The 19,582-nt window shown below is 42.5% G+C and overlaps 2 protein-coding genes across 6 annotated transcripts in view; one reads left to right on the forward strand and one right to left on the reverse strand.

Annotated features, from left to right (window-relative positions):
- TUB (TUB bipartite transcription factor) overlaps window positions 1-14,048 on the forward strand; it is a 289,705-nt gene extending 275,657 nt beyond the window's left edge. Inside the window, exon 14 of one of the 2 annotated variants that reach the window (XR_012159343.1) lies at window positions 13,927-14,048. The gene's annotated coding sequence lies outside the window, so the exon portion shown is untranslated. Of the gene's footprint in view, window positions 1-10,126; window positions 10,165-13,926 lie in introns of those variants that run through there. The other variant, XR_012159344.1, reaches the window with a different exon arrangement.
- The window catches only part of RIC3 (RIC3 acetylcholine receptor chaperone), a 32,863-nt gene extending 13,741 nt beyond the window's left edge, over window positions 1-19,122 (reverse strand). For 2 of the 4 annotated variants that reach the window (XM_073347471.1, XM_073347470.1), the window contains exons 1-3: window positions 18,777-19,117; window positions 3,063-3,271; window positions 1,404-1,482 (exon numbers count right to left, since the gene is read on the reverse strand). In XM_073347471.1, the coding sequence (XP_073203572.1) occupies window positions 1,404-1,482; window positions 3,063-3,271; window positions 18,777-19,026 (538 nt within the window). In that variant the 5' untranslated portion in view covers window positions 19,027-19,117. Of the gene's footprint in view, window positions 1-1,403; window positions 1,483-3,062; window positions 3,272-17,615; window positions 17,904-18,776 lie in introns of those variants that run through there. The other 2 variants (XM_073347472.1, XR_012159345.1) reach the window with 2 other exon arrangements.
- Between the last annotated feature and the right edge of the window lie 460 nt (window positions 19,123-19,582).

Here is a 19,582-nt window from a genome sequence, read left to right on the forward strand (position 1 = left end):
TGAGACTCTAGCCAACTCAGTAAAATATATTTAAATGTTATTACAAATAACTGCTAATCTGAGTTTTAAAGTTAATGTATTAAATTATCCAACAAATGTGTATATTTAGAAATAGGCAGATTTGTTATTTCATTGGTATTGTGACCATCCAACTTGGAGGAAAAGAAACAAACAGCTGGGGCGGCTGGGGGAGAAGGAGGGAAAGCTGGCCGCTTCCTTTACCTACAGGTATAAAACCTTTCAGCAATTTAAACAGTGTGACAATGGGAAGAGAATGTAACAGACAGCCTGGTAACTCCCCAGAACATACACATTAAGAAAAGGCATTTAGCTGTGAGAACTTTGCTTCTCAGCTGTTAGTATTATCCTAGATAGAAAGCTCTTTTTGAAGCTAGGTTCATTTTTTCTTTTTTTAATATTTGGCCTTTCAGCACTTTGGTCTGGTCTAAAACTCAATGAAGTCAGTGGAAACTCTCTTTGCTTTCAGTGATCTTTGGATCAGGCCCATACTCAGTAGTTAATGTTTGTTTAATGCTTTGAAGGTGTAAAGTGCTAGAAAATACCAGCGCTAACTATTATTATTACTAAACAGGCAAGGAAAAATATTTTATTTACTGGAACTCTAAATCATGAAGCTTACTTCTTTATATGTTTGATTGACAGGTTTCATAAGTGATCATTTTAGGGACTTGGCAAATTCCTTCCATGCTTAAGGAGAGACAGAAACTCCCCTTTCCATTGTTAGCCCCCCAGTCATGCAATTTGCTGAGTCTGTGTGGTGGGCCCCAATTGACTTTACTTTGCCCACATGTAATGACTTGCAGGATTAGGGCATTATGTTGCATAGTGCCACTTCAGAGCCACTTCAGGTGGACTGAGGATTTTGTACTTTGCAATGTGTATTTCACCTTTTTTCCCTTTGTAGATGGAGTGTCCTTATACTACTAATGAGCACTGGTAAAAAAAAAGTTTTTAAAGCACCACGATATTAAGTTAAAACCAGCACTAAATTGTTTATTCAAGAAGAACAAAGAAAAGAGAACAGACACTCTTGTACTATGTTGTGTTGCTCCCACTCTTTGCACATTTCATCTTTTATTGTAAACATGTCAATCCTTTAAAGGGTTTGATTTTAAACATTCACTTAGAAAGTGATGGAGCAGTAATTTGCTTTCAACATCTCCTCTCTCCCACAGCGACATAGAAGATAATGCTTGCTTCTGTATTTTCCTATTTGGCATTGGAGGTTCCAGAACAAATTCTGCGAAACAAATGGTTAAAAACTACTATCTAACATCAACTTTACACAGAACAGCAGATTTACAATGTATCCTGACGACAAAGACACTGTCCACTGTATGGTTACGTGGGTAATTTTTAACCACCTGGGAAATAATACTTACTGATTTTCCTATTCATGTTTCCAGGTATAGGAGAAGGAGATTTCTGCTCCACTGTAGTGGTTTTTCCTTTGGAAGAGAGCTGTAAGTGGAAAAAAATTACTATTGTAGGAATTTACAGCAACAGCGGTGCAGAAGCCCCAAAGGCATCACACCGAGAAAAGGAGAGAAAGCTAAAATTATGCTAGAAACTAACCACAGAAAATACCACCAGAGTCAAAAAACAGACAGTGATCATGAAAGAAACTATGGAAACCTAGCTAACCAGAAACTGCTATGATGTATTTATAATGAATGATTTTTTTAACCAAAAATAAGGATTAACTGAAAAAATCACATTTACATTTAAAAAATGTGTACATTATTCTAAAGGGCCCAATCCTATAATCCGTCTGTACACAGAGACCCACTACTAAAAGGGGTTTTGTTTGGGCAAAGACTGGCCCTTGAAAATACTGGGGGGAAATTAATTCCAACCTATTTGCCTCTCTTTCTTTGGCAAAAGTTCTCTGGCATTTATGTATGTTTCTGGCTTTGCACTAACACTGTGACAGCAACACAGATGTCATCAGAATCTACCAAAAAGTGATACGCCCTTTAGTCACTCCCTTTCATCAGTATAAAGCTTGGATGCTGCTATCCAATATGCCCAGTCAGTATGCCTCTTTCCTGGCCTGCAGGAGCACTTCTGCCCTTCTTATCCTGGGACTCTCCTGAGCAGACACTACCAATTGTTCCGAGTCACTGGTCAGTGCCTGGTTCACCCCTTGTTCTACAGGGAGAAGCAATCTGCCCAAGCCCCTTACGCAGCAGAGATCAGTTTCTCCCCTGTGCAGGCTGACACATTGGGTGACTGGAATCAAGGCAATGTCCATTTCAGCTCATCTGGTCCCTGGCAATCTGGGCAGGAAAGGGTATAACAGAGGCTGCTCTTCCTCCCCCTTGCTGTAATCTGTGATGCAGGTAGCCCATACAGGGCACACTTTACACCCCCAGCTGGAAGATGTAGCATAAGCCTCCATTTTCCATGAGAGCAAATATTAGGCATTTCTGAGTAACAAGTATCCATAAAAAGTTCAAGCTATCTGAGAAGTGTTTAATCTGTGATTTTTTTAAAAACTTATCTTTGGGCCAGATCCTCAGCTAGGAGAACTCTAGTGAAGTTAATGAAGCTCCAATGATTTACACCAGCTAATGATGTTTTCCTTAAATAGTTAAAATAGAGTTAACTATTTCTCTCAGACTTTGTGGAGAAAAAAAGAATTGTAATCTAACCTAAAAATAGTGGGACCTAAATGATAGGAAGACCTTTGCTGCAATCTAAGGGTACATCTACACTGTAATAGCTAGGGCCGCATTGTCGAGTCCTCCTGCTATATTTAGCAAGCTAGCGTGGGTACATCTACACAAGCTGGATATTACACCCACAGCTGTAATGCAGGTACATCCTTAAATACCATGTTTGCTATTGTGAAAGCTATCATATATGCCCATTTGTCACTGTCCCACAAATTGCCGACTCACTAATTTGTGTCCTTTTCTGAGCTGGGTGGAATGAAAAATATTTTTGTCTAAATGATTTTTTAAAACAAGCCCAAAGTTAGACTTTTTAGGAGATTTCACAGGTGCATCAGCGGCTTAAAAATAAATGTTTATTCTTACCTTAAACAGAATGTACAGTATGTATAACAGGATTCCAAATCCATAAATGGGTATGATCTGCCCCACCAGACCTCTCCCACTGCCGCCTCCTCCTCCACCACCCTTGGCCTTGGCAACTGCCAGGTGAGACCTTGGAAAATGGGCACCAGAAGACCGGCCATTGGGGGACATCTGGTGACGCATCATTGGTGGAAAACGACTTGTCTTCCCTGAAAAACAAGTTGAAGATTTTTCTTCCATTAATTTTATTTTTCTGTGTGGAAGTGAAATAGTAGTTTGCAGATTTGGCTTCACTTCTGTGTTCTTGTTTTAAAGCACCACATTTGCATCGATGAAAGGGTAGTGTGCTGAAGATAAAATGGTGGACAATCTTTCCAATAATTCACTATGTGCAGTATCGCCAAACATGTAATCATAATTTCTGTCCTCATGTTACAGATGGGGAAATAGAGGTGTGGATGTACAAAAAAGACTGAGATAAATAGATTGATAACTTGCCCAACACCTTCGAGCAAGTCAAGGATTAGAACTAAGAAACTCTTACTCTTGGTTCTGTGCACTATAGGTCACTAAATATACATCTCTTTCCTGGGACAGGCCTAATTCTGTAGTAGAATCTGTTAGCACAGACACAGTGCCCATGTACTTAAAGGAACTCTGCAGGAATCCACGCTAGCAGATCCTGTTGCAGGATTGTGATGTTATTTAGCACAGTAAACTGTACTTGATTCTTTCCAGCTCATGTAATAAATTAGTATTTATGATCTTATTTTAATTACTAACTTTTAATTCAAGAAAGGTGTTGGTTACACAAAGTATTTACTTACAAAAATATTAATGGAGAGATTGATTAGATACAAAGAGCAAGACAATGTAAGAGGGAAGTATTTTTGCAGGGGGTGGGTGTGGAATGAAGGGTATTTCACGGAATAAATTAATATTGCCACTGAATTAAGGGATGCTTGCCCCAGCATTCCACGGGGCCACACAGCACCTGGGGCCCTGAGTATAGGTTATGCATTACAGTGAGTAAAATGATTGCTTTAGAGGAAGTTACAGAAATAATTTTTTTAAACAAATTAAGCCCTTATTTTAAAAGTTGCTGACTGAGTAGCAGCTTTTCTTAGAGAGCTGGGGGGGAGGTGCATGCCACTAACCAAAGAATTCTCAATCTAACACAGCTCAAACAGCTCTTCCAGAGTTACTATAGTCCATTTTACTGAATTATTAAAAGTGTACCTTGTAAGACATAATATCTTATTTACAAGAGTCTTGTAGATACAGCAGGAAGGTCTTGTAACAGGTTGCTATGGAAACAATTACGATGTCATACACAAAACACTATCACTTCAGGTGGGGAGTAAGCAGCAGGAGTGGGAAAACTCTTAGGAAACAGATCTCATATTCACTAAAATGCCCTTTGTAAAGGAGATCAGTTGCGGGTAGAGGGGACAGAAATATGTGACAGAACTGTTTTAAACTGATTATTTTTCTACATTTTCCATGAAGCATTTAAAAACTTTAAAACCCTTTAAAAACTTAAATTTACATAAAGAAATAAACTTAGAGGTAAAGAGACATGATCAACTTGAAATCTAGTTATTTACACAAAAGGAGTTGAAGTAGTTTCTGATATTACACCTGCCCCTGAGTTTCACTGCCAATTTTTGTAATTGCCAATATTTTCTTATTTCGTGAGGGAAAAAAACCCACACAAACAACAGAGGAAATTGACTACACAGGGGAAAGTGAAATGGTTCAAAGTGCTGTCAAATCCACAGTAAATAAAGGGAAATAGCGAAAGATTTTTGTCCGCCAACCTCTTTCAGCTCTAGTAAACTTTGGTGCCAAAAGTAGGAAAAACTGACAGAAGTGCAGTGATTTCCAAGGTCACCACATCTCTTTAAAAGCTGAAATTTCATTCAGCTCCCACCTACCTCAATGATTTAATCAAACAGCAAAAAGCACTAACAGCAACATGACTATAACGATGCATAATCTGTCTATGCAATAATATACAATCATTTTCACTATGTAAAGTCTTATTGAAATCAGTGCACAAGTATTCCATGTGTTGCAAAAGGAAGTCATAGAGCTTTGACTAAAAGTAATGAAAAGTAGTTTTAAAAAGCAATTTTCACAAATATGTAATATAAAACATTATTTCATATTTGGTATTAGTTGCTTATAAAAGACTGTGTTTCCATATTAAGCACTTGGTGGCATGACAGAGGGACAAATACAAACACATAAGTACGCAGTTGCCCATCTCAATGGGGAAAACAGATTTAAAATATCTTGATTTGAAAAAAAAATAAATGTGCATAGAGCCAATATTTCAGCCCAATGCCACGTGAAACAGTTCCCTAAAAAACCAGCTGATTGTGAAAATTACAACAAACCCCCTAAACGGGGGCTAGTATCAGTTTTCAGTGCTGTGTGTATGTGTGTCATGTGAATTTAGTGCTTGTAAAAGATGGCTGCTTGATAGTCCTAGAAAATGAAATCCTCTATCCACAGAACAGCTACAACGTACGCTCTTCCAGTGTGCATTTCCTCACACAGCTCTGCCATTGGATGTAGTTCAGTTTCCATACTCAGTCACTCCTTGACCTCGCTGTGGAAGCTATCAACAAGGTTACTAATTAATACCATTGTACTGGGTTTTATGATATGGACAGTAATCCATGGACAACTGGACTGAGACCACCAGATTTCACAGAGGCTGCTGAGCATCCATCAGACAGTAAAAACTTAAATTCACTACTGTCCTGGGCTGGCTGCAAATTGACAATTGGCGAAGGGTTCCAGATTTCATTATCTGAAATGGGTCCTTCTGATTACACTAGTCACATGTTATTATTCACTATTTACATGTGACTTTAATTTCTCCTTTATGCCACCCAAGAGGCTGAATATTTATTATTAGTTGTGTTGCCCCAACAGTTTGCTGGATGATTTACAAAAAATAACATACAAAAGATTGCTGCCCTGAGAGCTTGCAAATCCAAATAGATGGTGTGTGAAGATGAATATAAAGCAGCTCTGTGGATTGATAAGCATACATCTTTTTAGTGCCACAACTTTGTCTGGATTAATTTTTAGCTTCTTTTACTCATTCAATACTACCCCTTATTTTGTACACTTTGTCAGGGTTCCTTTCTAAACTATCATCTTAAAGCTCTCTTCAGATGGAAGTTCTTTATATCGCTAATATTTTTTGTTGTCTGTCATTGAACCCCTCCACTAGTTTTGCAACACCTGTTCTGAGAAAGGTGGTCTTTAGCCTGTGTAATGGTGCATCACTGGTTTATATAATGGGGTACTGTGGATGCAATTAGATGGTATTGGCCTCCGGGAGCTATCCCAGAGTGCTCGATTGTGACCGCTCTGGACAGCACTCTCAACTCAGATGCACTGGCCAGTTAGACAGGAAAAAGCTCGCGAACTTTTGAATTTCAATTTCCTGTTTGGCCAGCGTGGCAAGCTGCAGGTGAGTGCAGAGCTCATCAGCAGAGGTGACCATGATGAAGTCCCAGAATCGCAAAAGAGCTCCAGCATGGACCGGACGGGAGGTATGGGATCTGATCGCTGTATGGGGAGAGGAATCCGTACTATCAGAACTCCGTTCCAGTTTTCGACATGCCAAAACATTTGGCAAAATCTCCCAGGGCATGAACGACAGAGGCCATAACAGGGACCGAAAGCAGTGCCCCGTGAAACTTAAGGAGCTGAGGCAAGCCTACCAGAAAACCAGAGGGGCAAACGGCCGCTCCGGGTCAGAGCCCCAAACAGGCCGCTTCTATGATGAGCTGCATGCCATTTTAGGGGGTTCAGCCACCACTACCCCAGCCATGTTGTTTGACTCCTTCAACGGAGATGGAGGCAACACGGAAGCAGGTTTTGGGGACGAGGAAGATGATGATGATGAAGTTGTAGATAGCTCACAGCAAGCAAGCAGAGAAACCGGTTTTCCCGGCAGCCAGGAACTGCTTCTCACCCTGGACTTGGAGCCAGTACCCCCCAAACCCACCCAAGGCTGCCTCCCAGACCCACCAGGTGGAGAAGGGACCTCTGGTGAGTGTACCTTTTAAAATACTATACATGGTTTAAAAGTAAGCATGTTTAATTTGCCCTGGCATTCGTGGCTCTCCTGGATGTACTCCCAAAGCCTTTGCAAAAGGTTTCTGGGGAGAGCAGCCTTATTCCACCCACCATGGTAGGAAACTTTACCACACCAGTAGCACGTACTCAGAAATCAATATAGAACAAAGCATTGCAGTGTATGTCTGCTGGCATTCAAACAACATCCGTTCTTTATCTCCCTGTGTTATCCTCAGGAGAGTGATATCATTCATGGTCACCTGGTTGAAATAGGGTGCTTTTCTTAAGGGAACATTCAGAGGTGCCCATTCCTGCTGGGCTGTTTGCCTGTGGCTCAACAGAAATGTTCCCCGCTGTTAGCCACGGGGAGGGGGAAGGTGCTAGCCACACGCCGGGGGGAGGCAAATTGCGACCTTGGAACGAAAGCACATGTGCTGAGTATGTAATGTTAATAGCAAGGTTTACTGGGAAAGAGTGTATCCATTGTTCTACAAAATGTGTCTTTTTAAATACCACTATCCCTTTTTTTTCTCCACCAGCTGCATGTGTTTCAAGGATCTCCTTCCCAGAGGCTAGCGAAGATTAGAAGGCCAAAAAAACCAACTCACGATGAAATGTTCTCTGAGCTCATGCTGTCCTCCCACACTGACAGAGCACAGACGAATGCGTGGAGACAGACAATGTCAGAGTGCAGGAAATCACAAAATGACCAGGAGGAGAGATGGAGAGTAAGTGGCGGGCTGAAGAGAGGGCTGAAGCTGAAAGGTGGCGGCAGTGTGATGAGAGGAGGCAGGATTCAATGCTGAGGCTGCTGGAGGATCAAACTAATACGCTCCAGCATATGGTTGAGCTGCAGGAAAGGCAGCTGGAGCACAGACCGCCGCTACAGCCCCTGTGTAACCAAATGCCCTCCTCCCCAAGTTCCATAGTCTCCTCACCCAGATGCCCAAGAATGCGGTGGGGGGGCCTCTGGCCACCCAGCCACTCCACCCCAGAAGATTGCCCAAAAAACAGAAGGCTGGCATTCAATAAGTTTTAAAGTTTCAAACTTTTAAAGTGCTGTGTGGCCTTGTCCTTCCCTCCTCCACCACCACCCCTCCTCGTGCTTCTCTCCTCCATCACCCCTCCTGGGCTACCTTGGTAGGTAGTTATCCCCCATTTGTGTGATGAATTAATAAAGAATGCATGAATGTGAAGCAACAATGATTTTATTGCCTCTGCAAGCGGTGATTGAAGGGAGGAGGGGCGGGTGGTTAGCTTACAGGGAAGTAGAGTGAACCAAGGGGCGGGGGGTTTCATCAAGGAGAAACAAACAGAACTTTCACACGTAGCCTGGCCAGTCATGAAACTGGTTTTCAGAGCTTCTCTGATGCGCACCGCACCATCCTGTGCTCTTCTAACCATCCTGGTGTCTGGCTGCGCGTAAACAGCGGCCAGGCGATTTGCCTCAACCTCCCACCCTGCCATAAATGTCTCCCCCTTACTCTCACAGATATTGTGGAGTGCACAGCAAGCAGTAATAACAGTGGAAATGTTGGTTTCGCTGAGGTCTAACTGAATCAGTAAACTGCGCCAGCGCGCCTTTAAACGTCCAAATGCACATTCTACCACCATTCTGCACTTGCTCAGCCTGTAGTTGAACAGCTCCTGACCACTGTCCAGGCTGCCTGTGTACGGCTTCATGAGCCATGGCATTAAGGGATAGGCTGGTCCCCAAAGATACATATAGGCATTTCAACATCCCCAATGGTTATTTTCTGATCTGGGAAGAACGTCCCTTCCTGCAGCTTTTGAAACAGACCAGAGTTCCTGAAGATGCGAGCGTCATGCACCTTTCCCGGCCATCCCACGTTGATATTGGTGAAACGTCCCCTGTGATCCATTGCAGCACGATTGAAAAGTACCCCTTGCGGTTTATGTACTAGCCGGCTTGGTGCTCCGGTGCCAAGATAGGGATATGGGTTCTATCTATCGCCCCACCACAATTAGGGAATCCCATTGCAGCAAAGCCATCCACTATGACCTGCACATTTCCCAGGGTCACTACCCTTGATATCAACAGATCTTTGATTGCATTGGCTTCTTGCATCACAGCAGCCCCCACAGTAGATTTGCCCACTCCAAATTGATTCCTGACTGACCGGTAGGTGTCTGGTGTTGCAAGCTTCCACAGGGCTATTGCCACTCGCTTCTCATCTGTGAGGGCTGCTCTCATCTTGGTATTCTTGCACTTCAGGGCAGGGGAAAGCAAGTCACAAAGTTCCATGAAAGTGCCCTTACGCATGCGAAAGTTTCGCAGCCACTGGGAATCGTCCCAGACCTGCAACACTATGCGGTCCCACCAGTCTGTGCTTGTTTCCCGAGCCCAGAATCAGTGTTCCACGGCATGAACCTGCCCCATTAGCACCATGATGCCCGCATTGCCAGGGCCTGTGCTTTGAGAGAAGTCTGCGTCCACGTCCTCATCACTCTCGTCATCCTGCTGCCATCGCCTACTCGCCCGGTTTCGCTTTGCCAGGTTCTGGTGCTGCATTTACTGCTGGATAATGCGCGTGGTGTTTAATGTGCTCCTTATTGCCAAAGTGATCTGAGCAGGCTCCATGCTTGCCATGGTATGGCATCTGCACAGAAAAAAGGCATGGAACGATTGGACAGAGGGAGGAGCGACTGACGACATGGCTTACAGGGTTGGCTTGCAGGGAATTAAAATCAACAAAGGGGGTGGCTTTACATCAAGGGGAAACAAAAACAAATGTCACACAGAATGGCCCCCTCAAAGATTGAACTCAAAACCCTGGGTTTAGCAGGCCAATGCTCAACCCACTAAGCTATTCCTCCCTCTGGTATTTCAGGCAGGACTTCATGGAGGGAGGGGGGAAGCAAATGAATACAAAACAAATCTGGTCTATTTCTTGTTTTGATCCACTCCATCTATCTTTTACATCTTTGGCTGGCTGCAGATGGTGCAGAAGGACTGCAAGCCATCCTCATCTCCTGCCTGCTCACCATAAGATGGGATAATATGACTGCCTGCAGGACTAAAGAGAATGACCTGGTCGAGTCACTCCTGATTTAGTCCCTGCACCCATATCTGCCCAGGCGCTCCTGACCGACCTTACCGAGGCAGCCAGGAGCACTTCGGACACGATGAGGTTGGTTTTCAGGCCTATTGTACCGTCTGCTGCCACAAGGCAATGGGTTACTGCTGCTGTGTAGCAATGCAGTACCACGTCTGCCAGCACACAGGAGACATACAGTGACAGTGAGCTGAGCAGGCTCCATGCTTGCCGTGGTATGGTGTCTGCAGAGGTAACTCAGGAAAAAAGGCGCGAAACGATTGTCTGCCGTTGCTTTCACAGAGGGAGGGAGGGAGGGAGGGAGGGCCTGATGACGTGTACCCAGAACCACCCATGACAATGTTTTCTGCCCCATCAGGCATTGGGATCTCAACCCAGAATTCCAATGGGCAGCGGAGACTGCGGGAACTGTGGGATAGCTACCCACAGTGCAACACTCCGGAAGTCGACGCTAGCCTCGGTACTGTGGAAGCACTCCACCGAGTTAATGCACTTAATGCACTTAGAGCATTTTGTGTGGGGACACACACAATCGACTATATAAAAATGATTTCTAAAAAACCGACTTCTATAAATTCTACCTAATTTCATAGTGTAGACATACACCGAGACAGACTCACTTAGTTCCGCTAGATATACTTCCACCTGTTTTGTGCTGAGAGTCTGTATCCCCACATCACTGTGTGGCGGGATTAAATCCCCTATTCCAAAAAAGGTTCATATCTTTCCAGATTAGCACCCAGCCAAGAGGATGCCAGAATTGTCCTTAATAGCTATTCTTACTTTGCAGGTACCAGGGAATAAAGGACTTCTGCCCTGCAGGACCAAAACATTCCTAGAATAGTGTGACTTACACTCCATATTCTTTATGGAAATATGCTTATGATATGGATATGGTATAACATATTTTATGCAAGATAGGTCATGTAAGGTATCATCGGAAAGGTTGTAATTTACTGAATGTGATTATCCAATTTGTATGCATGTATCATTTCTGTATCTAAAGTTAGGAATATGGACTATGTAACAATTACAACTGGGTGTGTATTTAGGATACACTCACCAGACAACAGGCCATCAGTCTTGATGGGCCATTAGGAAGAAACAATAAGACTTTGAAGATACTAATCTCTCTCCTTCCTGAGAGGCATCCTGGAACATAGTTCTGACACTACTAGAGCTGGTGGTCCTGTCACCTGGTTCTAAAAACTATCTTGGACTTCTAGTAATTTTCCACTAAAAGGAAAGGGCGGTCAAGACTGGGAAACAAAAGATTCCTGCCTTATGCAAATCTTATTTAAGGCTGGGAAATAAGGAAATAAGACTCTTCTCCATTGCCTTCCTGCCCAAGAAGAAAGACTGCTGTACGTACCTGAAGAGACAAAGGAACTGAGCGGTGGGAAAGTCCAGACTAAGACAGGCGTCTAGTCTGTAAAGAGAAATAACTGGAACTCTAAGCTACAGAAACTCCGCAACTTGCCTAAAACAACATTTAGGGTGAGAAATTACTTCTTGAAACCAGTCTCTTTAAGATCTTAAGCTTAGTATGCATGTTTTGTTTTATTGGCTTGGTAATCTGCTTTGTTCTGTTTGCTATCCCTTATAATCACTTAAAATCTGCCTTTTATAGTAAATAAACTTGTTTTGTTTAGTATTAAAGCCAGTTTGTGCAATTTCTAACTGGGGGGGATAAGAAGTTGTGCATATCTTCCTCCACCTTGAGGGAGGGGGCGAATTTATGACCTTACATTGTATAGCTTTCTCTACAGCGCAAGACAATATTATTAGGGTGTACTTTTCAGAGGGGAGTTGTACTTGAGTGTTGGGTGATTTCCTAGCTGAGCCTTTTCATAAAGAGGTGTTTGCAGATTCTGTGTGGTTCTGCAGCTGGTGCGTTTCTACCTGTGTGTGCATGTGCTGCCAGAGGCCAGAGAGTCTAATTCAGCAAAACAGGGAGATGGAGCCCAGGCTAGTGAAGCAGGCAGGACCAGTGAAATCCCAGTGCATCAGGTGGCATCCCAGAAAGGGGGAGTGGGCTCCAACCCATCACAAACAGTCTATTACAATTTATTTTTATCCAGAAGTTATTAAACTGTCTTCCTTCTCTTTCAACTTGAGTTCGTTAAATATTCTGCATCAGTAAGATGATGTGACACCTCCCTCTTCCCTCCTGCCCCTAACCAAAATACAAATCCTGATAGATCCACATTCCTGTTCTGTCCCTTTTGCTATCTGAGTAACACTGCATGATCTAGTCCCCAATACCGGTAGCAAGTACTTCTTCTATAGGTCCCTTTAATGCTTTGGGAAGGGGAAAGTACTATCTCATGGCAGGCTTTATGCAGCCTTTTGTTAAGCTAAAAAATATCATGTCATGGCCCTTTTAAATGGTTTTCTAACTCATTCCTGACTAAGACTATTACAATCCTGCAGAGCTAGATACCAGATGTAGAAGCCTCATATACCATTCCTTGAATGTCTTTGCAGTTTAGCTAACCTAAATCAGAATTTTGTAATACATCACATCACCATTCATATTCGCTAAAATTAGATAGTAAGGGCAAGCTCCCATTAACTTTAGTGGGTCTACAGATTCAAATACAAGAAGTAAGTGTCAAACTGACATTTGCACTGTATTTATGTGTGTTAAGAGGTTGAGTTTTCTCTAGAGTGAAGGTGAAATCCTATTTAGAAATTGTACAGCATGTCATAATCACAGAGTTTATTCATCCTGCAACTGATTAAAAGAAGTTTTAAACAATCTATTCTGATTTAAATATGATTAAGGAAAAGGATACAATAATCCACTTCAACCTCCAAGTGATAATATTCAGAGACCAGTAACAGCTACTTCAGTAAGGATACTGCATGTGGTGCAGCTAGCGAGAATCTTTTATTGAGTGTTACTGCACCCAGCTTGACTATTTATCAATATCTACACATTTTATTTCTCATTAAGATTAAACTGTTTAAATCATAAAACTGGATTTAAGGTGTAATACAGGATTTGGCCGTAGCTAGCTAGCTGCAAAGTGCTGACTTTTGATATCAATGGGACATCCAGGAAGTATATATAACCCACCGTCACGTTTAAATTTGTAATCCACCTATACAGACCTCTATAGTATTTATATGGCTTCATTGCTGTAATATCTGAGTGCTCACAATCTTTAACTTATTTATCCTCAAACGCCTGTGAGGGAGGAAAGTACTATTACCCTCCTTTTACAAATCAGAAACTGAGACACATAGAGGCTAAGTGACTTGCCCACGATGACAGAGGAAGTCTGTGGCAGAGCACAGAAATGAACCTAGGCTAATGTCCTAACCACTCCACAAACTGAGCAATCAAACACTAGTTAAACGGACACACAATGCAGCACCTGGGGTAAGAAGCCTAGAGTCAGAAGACATAGGGTCTGGTCACAGCTCTGTGACTGGCTTACTGTGTGGCACTAGTCAGGTCATTTCACGTCTGTGTTTCAGTTTTCTAATATAAACTTTGCTACTTTTGTAAAGTGCTTTGAGTTCTAAGGATGGAAAGCATTATATAAGTGCTAGTTGTTAACTAAATGAGATTTTTATGTCTAACTATTACATTCTGAAACAAAATAATAAAATAAAAACTCTTCTATATCAATCAAAATACACAAGGTAAAGTTTGTTTTTATATAACTTTCCAGCTATCTGAGAAGTGGCTTCACGATGAACTTCAAGTCCCATGCAAAGCACAGAAGAGCCAGAACAAACCATGAAGGAAGCACCTACTCCCTCAGACATTCTGCTACTACCCTAAATTGCAAGAATAACAGTAAAAAGAAAAGGAGTAGTTCTGGAACCTTAGAAATTAATAAATTTATTTTGTCAAATAAATTTGTTAGTCTCTAAGGTGCAACAAGTCCTCCTTTTCTTTTTGCGGATACAGACTAACACGGCTACAACTCTGAAACCTGTCATTAAGAATAGCAGTGAGATACAAAAACATCCTTGACTTTAGGAATGCAAATTCTATTATCATGAGAAATCTACCTTCAAATTATACTTATGACTCTTTATAATTAAGGGTTGCATCAGTTTACGCTTTTCATTATAGGGAGTAAAGAATGAACGGTTTTTCTGACACTCATTGATATTAGGAATTAAAAAAAAAATCTGATTACTCAGTACATCTCCCTCCCATTTCCTACAATATATTTTCTCATGTTTTGTCCAGTTTTATACGTTATAAGCCAGGGTGCTTCTATCACTTGCTTTTGAGAGACCATTCTACAAACTAATGCACCTCACTAAAAACTAATGCAGTTTTTCCTGATATTTAATCTGAAGTTTTCCTCCAGCCACCAAATCATTTTTATTGCTTTTCTCTAAACAATCTCTAGTTTGCCCATATCTTCCTACTGGGAACTGAATGCATTATTCCAGGCACAGTCAAACCAAACAAAGATCATACCTCTACCTATAGGAGGCCTAAATTATGTTAACCTTTTTCAAGCCACATTACATTACAAGCAGATGTTTAAATCACTGATCATTAACAGGTCTCTGTCTATTTTCTAGGTTTTCAACTCCCACCAGATCTGTGTTTTAGTTATTTTTCTTCACGTGTGTTAGTTTATATTTTCCCCCAATAGGACTTGTTTTATTTTCTTGACACAACTTATGTCACTTGAGCTATTGCTAATTATTAAGGCAATGGTGAAGAAAAGTATATATGCTTTTGGTATAGGCAACTGGTGTAATTTCTCCTCAGGATGTACTGGACACAGAATATATTTCTTATATAAACCCAGTTTAGAACTGCTTTTCAGAAAAGGGTTCTTGCTGTGTTCTTAAAAGTTTAAAGTTGGAAGAAAACATTATAATTATGTCACCAAATGATTATGCACACATTTTATAAGATTAAACAAAAATTAAACACTGCAAGGAGAGGGAGCAGGGAGGAGAGAAGGTGTAAAGGACAAGATAGTTACCCTAAAAAGAAAAGTTCTCGCTACCTGGAGCCTCCCTGACCAAAGGAAATTCAAATGCTAATTGTGTCAAGATCCAGTTGCTCAAAACTGATCTAAAGTAGAATCTGTTGTAAGATCAAAATACTGGTGAATGATTTTGATTTTATGATTCAGAATTTTTAAGAAAGAACTAATTGCAAATTAACTGCAAATCCATTGTCCAGGACTAGTTTTTGCAATGCAGATGCAAAGTGGTTTTGTGGTTTGTTTAAAAAAACAAAAACAAAAAAAATAAATAGTGAATAAAATACACAGGATGCACTGCTGAGGACTATATTTTAAAGTACTTCTTTTAGGTGTCTGTATAGGCTTTATTCCTCTAACCAATAACGTATTTCAAACTCTTAAAAATATTTGAAGATTTTACATAATGTAAACAGGCATTGCCGATTTAAGTAGATACAAGAGTTTTGCAAAATAAAATTAAAGTAGCCTTCTACATGACGGCATAGTAGACATTACAAAGATACATCACCCATGCTGCTAAAGACCTACATTAGTGTGGTTTACTGCTTTCTTAAATGAAAAAAATACTGCTTTACTGAGACAGTAGTTGACATAGCCACTAAGTTATAGACTTTATGATAAATCTCTTTTAGACAATGTCTGATTCTAACAAATAGCAGAAAACTATAAGCATGTTTTATTCAAACTAAAGTTGAGGCATTTGCGTTAGGTTTAAAAATGACATCATCTGATTGAATTTCTAGGGCATTTAAACAGTAACTACAATATCAGTTTGTTCAAGAGGACAACTAGTGACAAGAAAATGAATCAAAGCTATTTAATTAAAAGAAAAGGAGTACTTGTGGCACCTTAGAGACTAACCAATTTATTAGAGCATAAGCTTTCGTGAGCTACAGCTCACTTCCTCAGATGCATATCGTGGAAACTGCAGCAGGCTTTATATATACACAGAGAATATGAAACAATACCTATTCGGTCAGTTTGGATGAGCTATTACCAGCAGGAGAGTGAGTTTGTGTGTGTATGGGGGTGGGGGGGGGGATGTGAGAAAACCTGGATTTGTGCAGGAAATAGCCCAACTTGATTGTCATGCACATTGTGTAAAGAGTTGTCACTTTGGATGGGCTATCACCAGCAGGAGAGTGAATTTGTGGGGGGGGGTGGAGGGTGAGAAAACCTGGATTTGTGCTGGAAATGGCCCACCTGATGATCACTTTAGATAAGCTATTACCAGCAGGACAGTGGGGTGGGAATAGGTATTGTTTCATATTCTCTGTGTATATATAAAGCCTGCTGCAGTTTCCACGATATGCATCTGAGGAAGTGAGCTGTAGCTCACGAAAGCTTATGCTCTAATAAATTGGTTAGTCTCTAAGGTGCCACAAGTCCTCCTTTTCTTTTTGCGAATACAGACTAACACGGCTGTTACTCTGAAACCAGCTATTTAATTGAGATTTACTTATTTTTTTTTTTTATGGAAAAATAAAGTTTAGTCTGTGTAACAACTGTAATGAAACCACTGACATCAAACTGAAAAGTAGACTATAAACTTAAACTGAAGTTGTGCAGCTGACAGGGTTACATCCTCATCAGAGTAAGTCATCTGTGGTCAGTCCCAGAGGCTGCTGAGCACTGTCCCTGATCCACCAACACACAAACTCAAGCTTAAATTTAAGCATGAGAGTAGCTCTACTGAAGTCAAGAGCTTAGTGTTCTGATGGATTGGGGACAGAGAGCTCAGCACCTTGCTAGCTCAAGTCCTTAACAAAAAACTAATACCAGACATAAGCATTTTCTTTCTGCCTTCCATGTTGAAAGTGAGATGACAAAACTACATACAAAAAAAGCTTGTAAAGCTGTACTGAAGTCATTTGCAAATATGAACATTTGCAACAAGTTTTGATTTGTGTACCTCTACTAGATACCTCAGGGTGCAAAATAGTGTCTAGCAAGTTTGCCTTTATAAGAACATCTTTCAGTTGCTTACAAAGGTTATCCCAGGAAAAGTAGAATTAGTAAGATTATTTAACTATATGATCATATCAATGTCACAGAACTAGAAGAAAACGGAATTGATCAGAGGTGGTGTACAACGAAGTCACCTTATTAAATCCCCATTCCCGCAATTAGATCTACTAGCGTGGATCCCTGCCCCCATGCAGAGCCCCACTGATGAAGACAGGACTCTGCACAAGGGGTCTCTCTAGTGGATTATGATTGCAGAGTAAGGGACAAAGAGGTAAATGTAGCTCAATTAGTGCAATATTTAAAAAAATAATTGTACTGTACATAAATATAATCCTAACTATATGTCATGTAAAATGGTCATTATAAAAACCTGATAGATCGGTAACAAAATCAGAAATAATATTGGAATAGGAAACTAAACAATGTAGGTGATTTAAATGAATTTTTATTTCATGACACTTCAAAAGCAAAATGTAAAAACATAAGAAAATGACTTTCAAATAAATGACAACACAACAAATGAAGGATATTGTAATTTGCTCTCCCTTTACATAACTCAGACAAAATTTACTACACACATTAAGAAATAAAACTCAAATGAAACTTGAGAGTTTTGATTAAAAGGTTTTTGGGAAAGAAGAAATGTAAATCATGTCAGAGATGGGAACACTGAGCTACTACTCCGCCTTTGAAATTCCACGGTATACAAAAGATCTCTGAAATGAGAACAAGAACAGGTGAGATGGAAAAACATTTGGGTGAATTATATAATACTTTTCATTCCAAAAAGCCACCAACGCATTTTATACAAGCATTGCACAAACACCATGATAGAAATGAAAGCTGTAACCTTGCGGGAGCAGAGCTGCAGCCAAACAGACACTATGCAATACTAGGGGCGAATTTTTGGCCAGACAAACATATGCTTACAAAACAGTGCAATGAAATGATCATTTCAACTTGCAAATCTGCAGATCCCATAGTACTTTACACCCATAAGTGAGAAATGCAAAGTATTAATATGACTCTATACCTACCTACAGTAGTATTTTAAACTTGGTACCTAAGCTTTTTATTGCTACCAGTTAATGCTAAATGTAACTCATTATGAGACTCTTGGAATTATAAACATCATCCATAAACACACAAAGCGCCTTGTGACCCGCTTTTTGCCATGTTTTGTGCTGCACCTAGCACAACAGGGCCTTGGTCCAAGACTAGGGCTCCTGAGCGGTAGGTAACACAAATAATAAAACGCTGCCAGTTGTGGGTGGTGCCGAGACCAGGCTAGTCCCAGTCTAGGTGGGTTTCCCTACGGTCGGATGAAAGCGGGGGGCGGAGGGGCAGAAGCTTCTTTTGCCGGGGAAGCTGCCCGGTGGGATCAGACACAGCAAGCAGCAGACACCTCCCCCGTCCCCTCTGCACACAGGGGCCCAGAGCTAGAGCGGGCCACCCACCCAGGGGCCTCCGCGAGGAAGGGGGTGCATAAGACGGGGGAGGGGCGGGAGACCAGCCCCAGGCGTAGGGGTGGCCGCTCAGCAGCCGAAGCCCCTGAGGGCGCGGGGCCAGACCCCAGGGAGGCCTCTTACCCTCGGGCGGGGTAGGCGGCGCGCTGCCGGGCTCCTGCCTCCCGCCCCGGGACAGGAAGGTCCGAGGCAGGAGCAGCGAGACGCACAGCACCAGGCACGAGACCATCGCCACCTTCCGGACGGTCGGATACGACATGGCCGCCCCCGACGGCCGCACGCGCCAGAGACAGACGAGCCAACCGCCCCCCCCGCAACCGATCGGAAACCACGGAGCGCCACGGGAACCGGCAACCGGCCCCAAGAGTAACATCCGGGCTGCGGCCCGTGACGTATTTCCGGCGCGTGCTGCCTGGGCCCTGGGGAAGGTGCAGGCTCAGACTCCGCCTTCCTCGCAATTGGCTGATTATCAAGCGTGTCCGAGCGGCGGGAGCATGCGCACTAGCGACTGCCGGGCTGGTGCCGCCCGCTGCCCTGAGTGGCTCGGGTCAGCCTCTGCTGCTCCCCGTCCCCGAGCCGCGCCGAGCCGAGCCGAGCCGAGCCGAGCCGAGCCCGGGGGGGAGGGGCGGAGCCACGCATCTCCACTGCGCCGACGGCGCGAGTCGGAGCCCGCCGAGCTGGGAGTCAGGGGGCTCAACTCCTCCGAGGCGGAGTTTCCAGTTTCTTCGGTAGGGTCTTCTCCCCTCAGTGAGCATCGTGAGCGCGACAGCCGCACCCTGGAGACCGGGCCCCCGTGTGCTCCCCGCTTCTGGGCTTCCCGTGTGTACGCACCGCCTCACCGCCGCTTACACGCTGGTGGGCTGGGGCCGTAGATAAGGGGGGGACATGGAGGGTGGGTGAGTCCCTGGAATAAAATTCGTCACCTTGCT

This window comes from Lepidochelys kempii, chromosome 6, assembly GCF_965140265.1.
Source record: "Lepidochelys kempii isolate rLepKem1 chromosome 6, rLepKem1.hap2, whole genome shotgun sequence".
In the NCBI taxonomy this organism is placed as follows: domain Eukaryota; kingdom Metazoa; phylum Chordata; order Testudines; family Cheloniidae; genus Lepidochelys; species Lepidochelys kempii.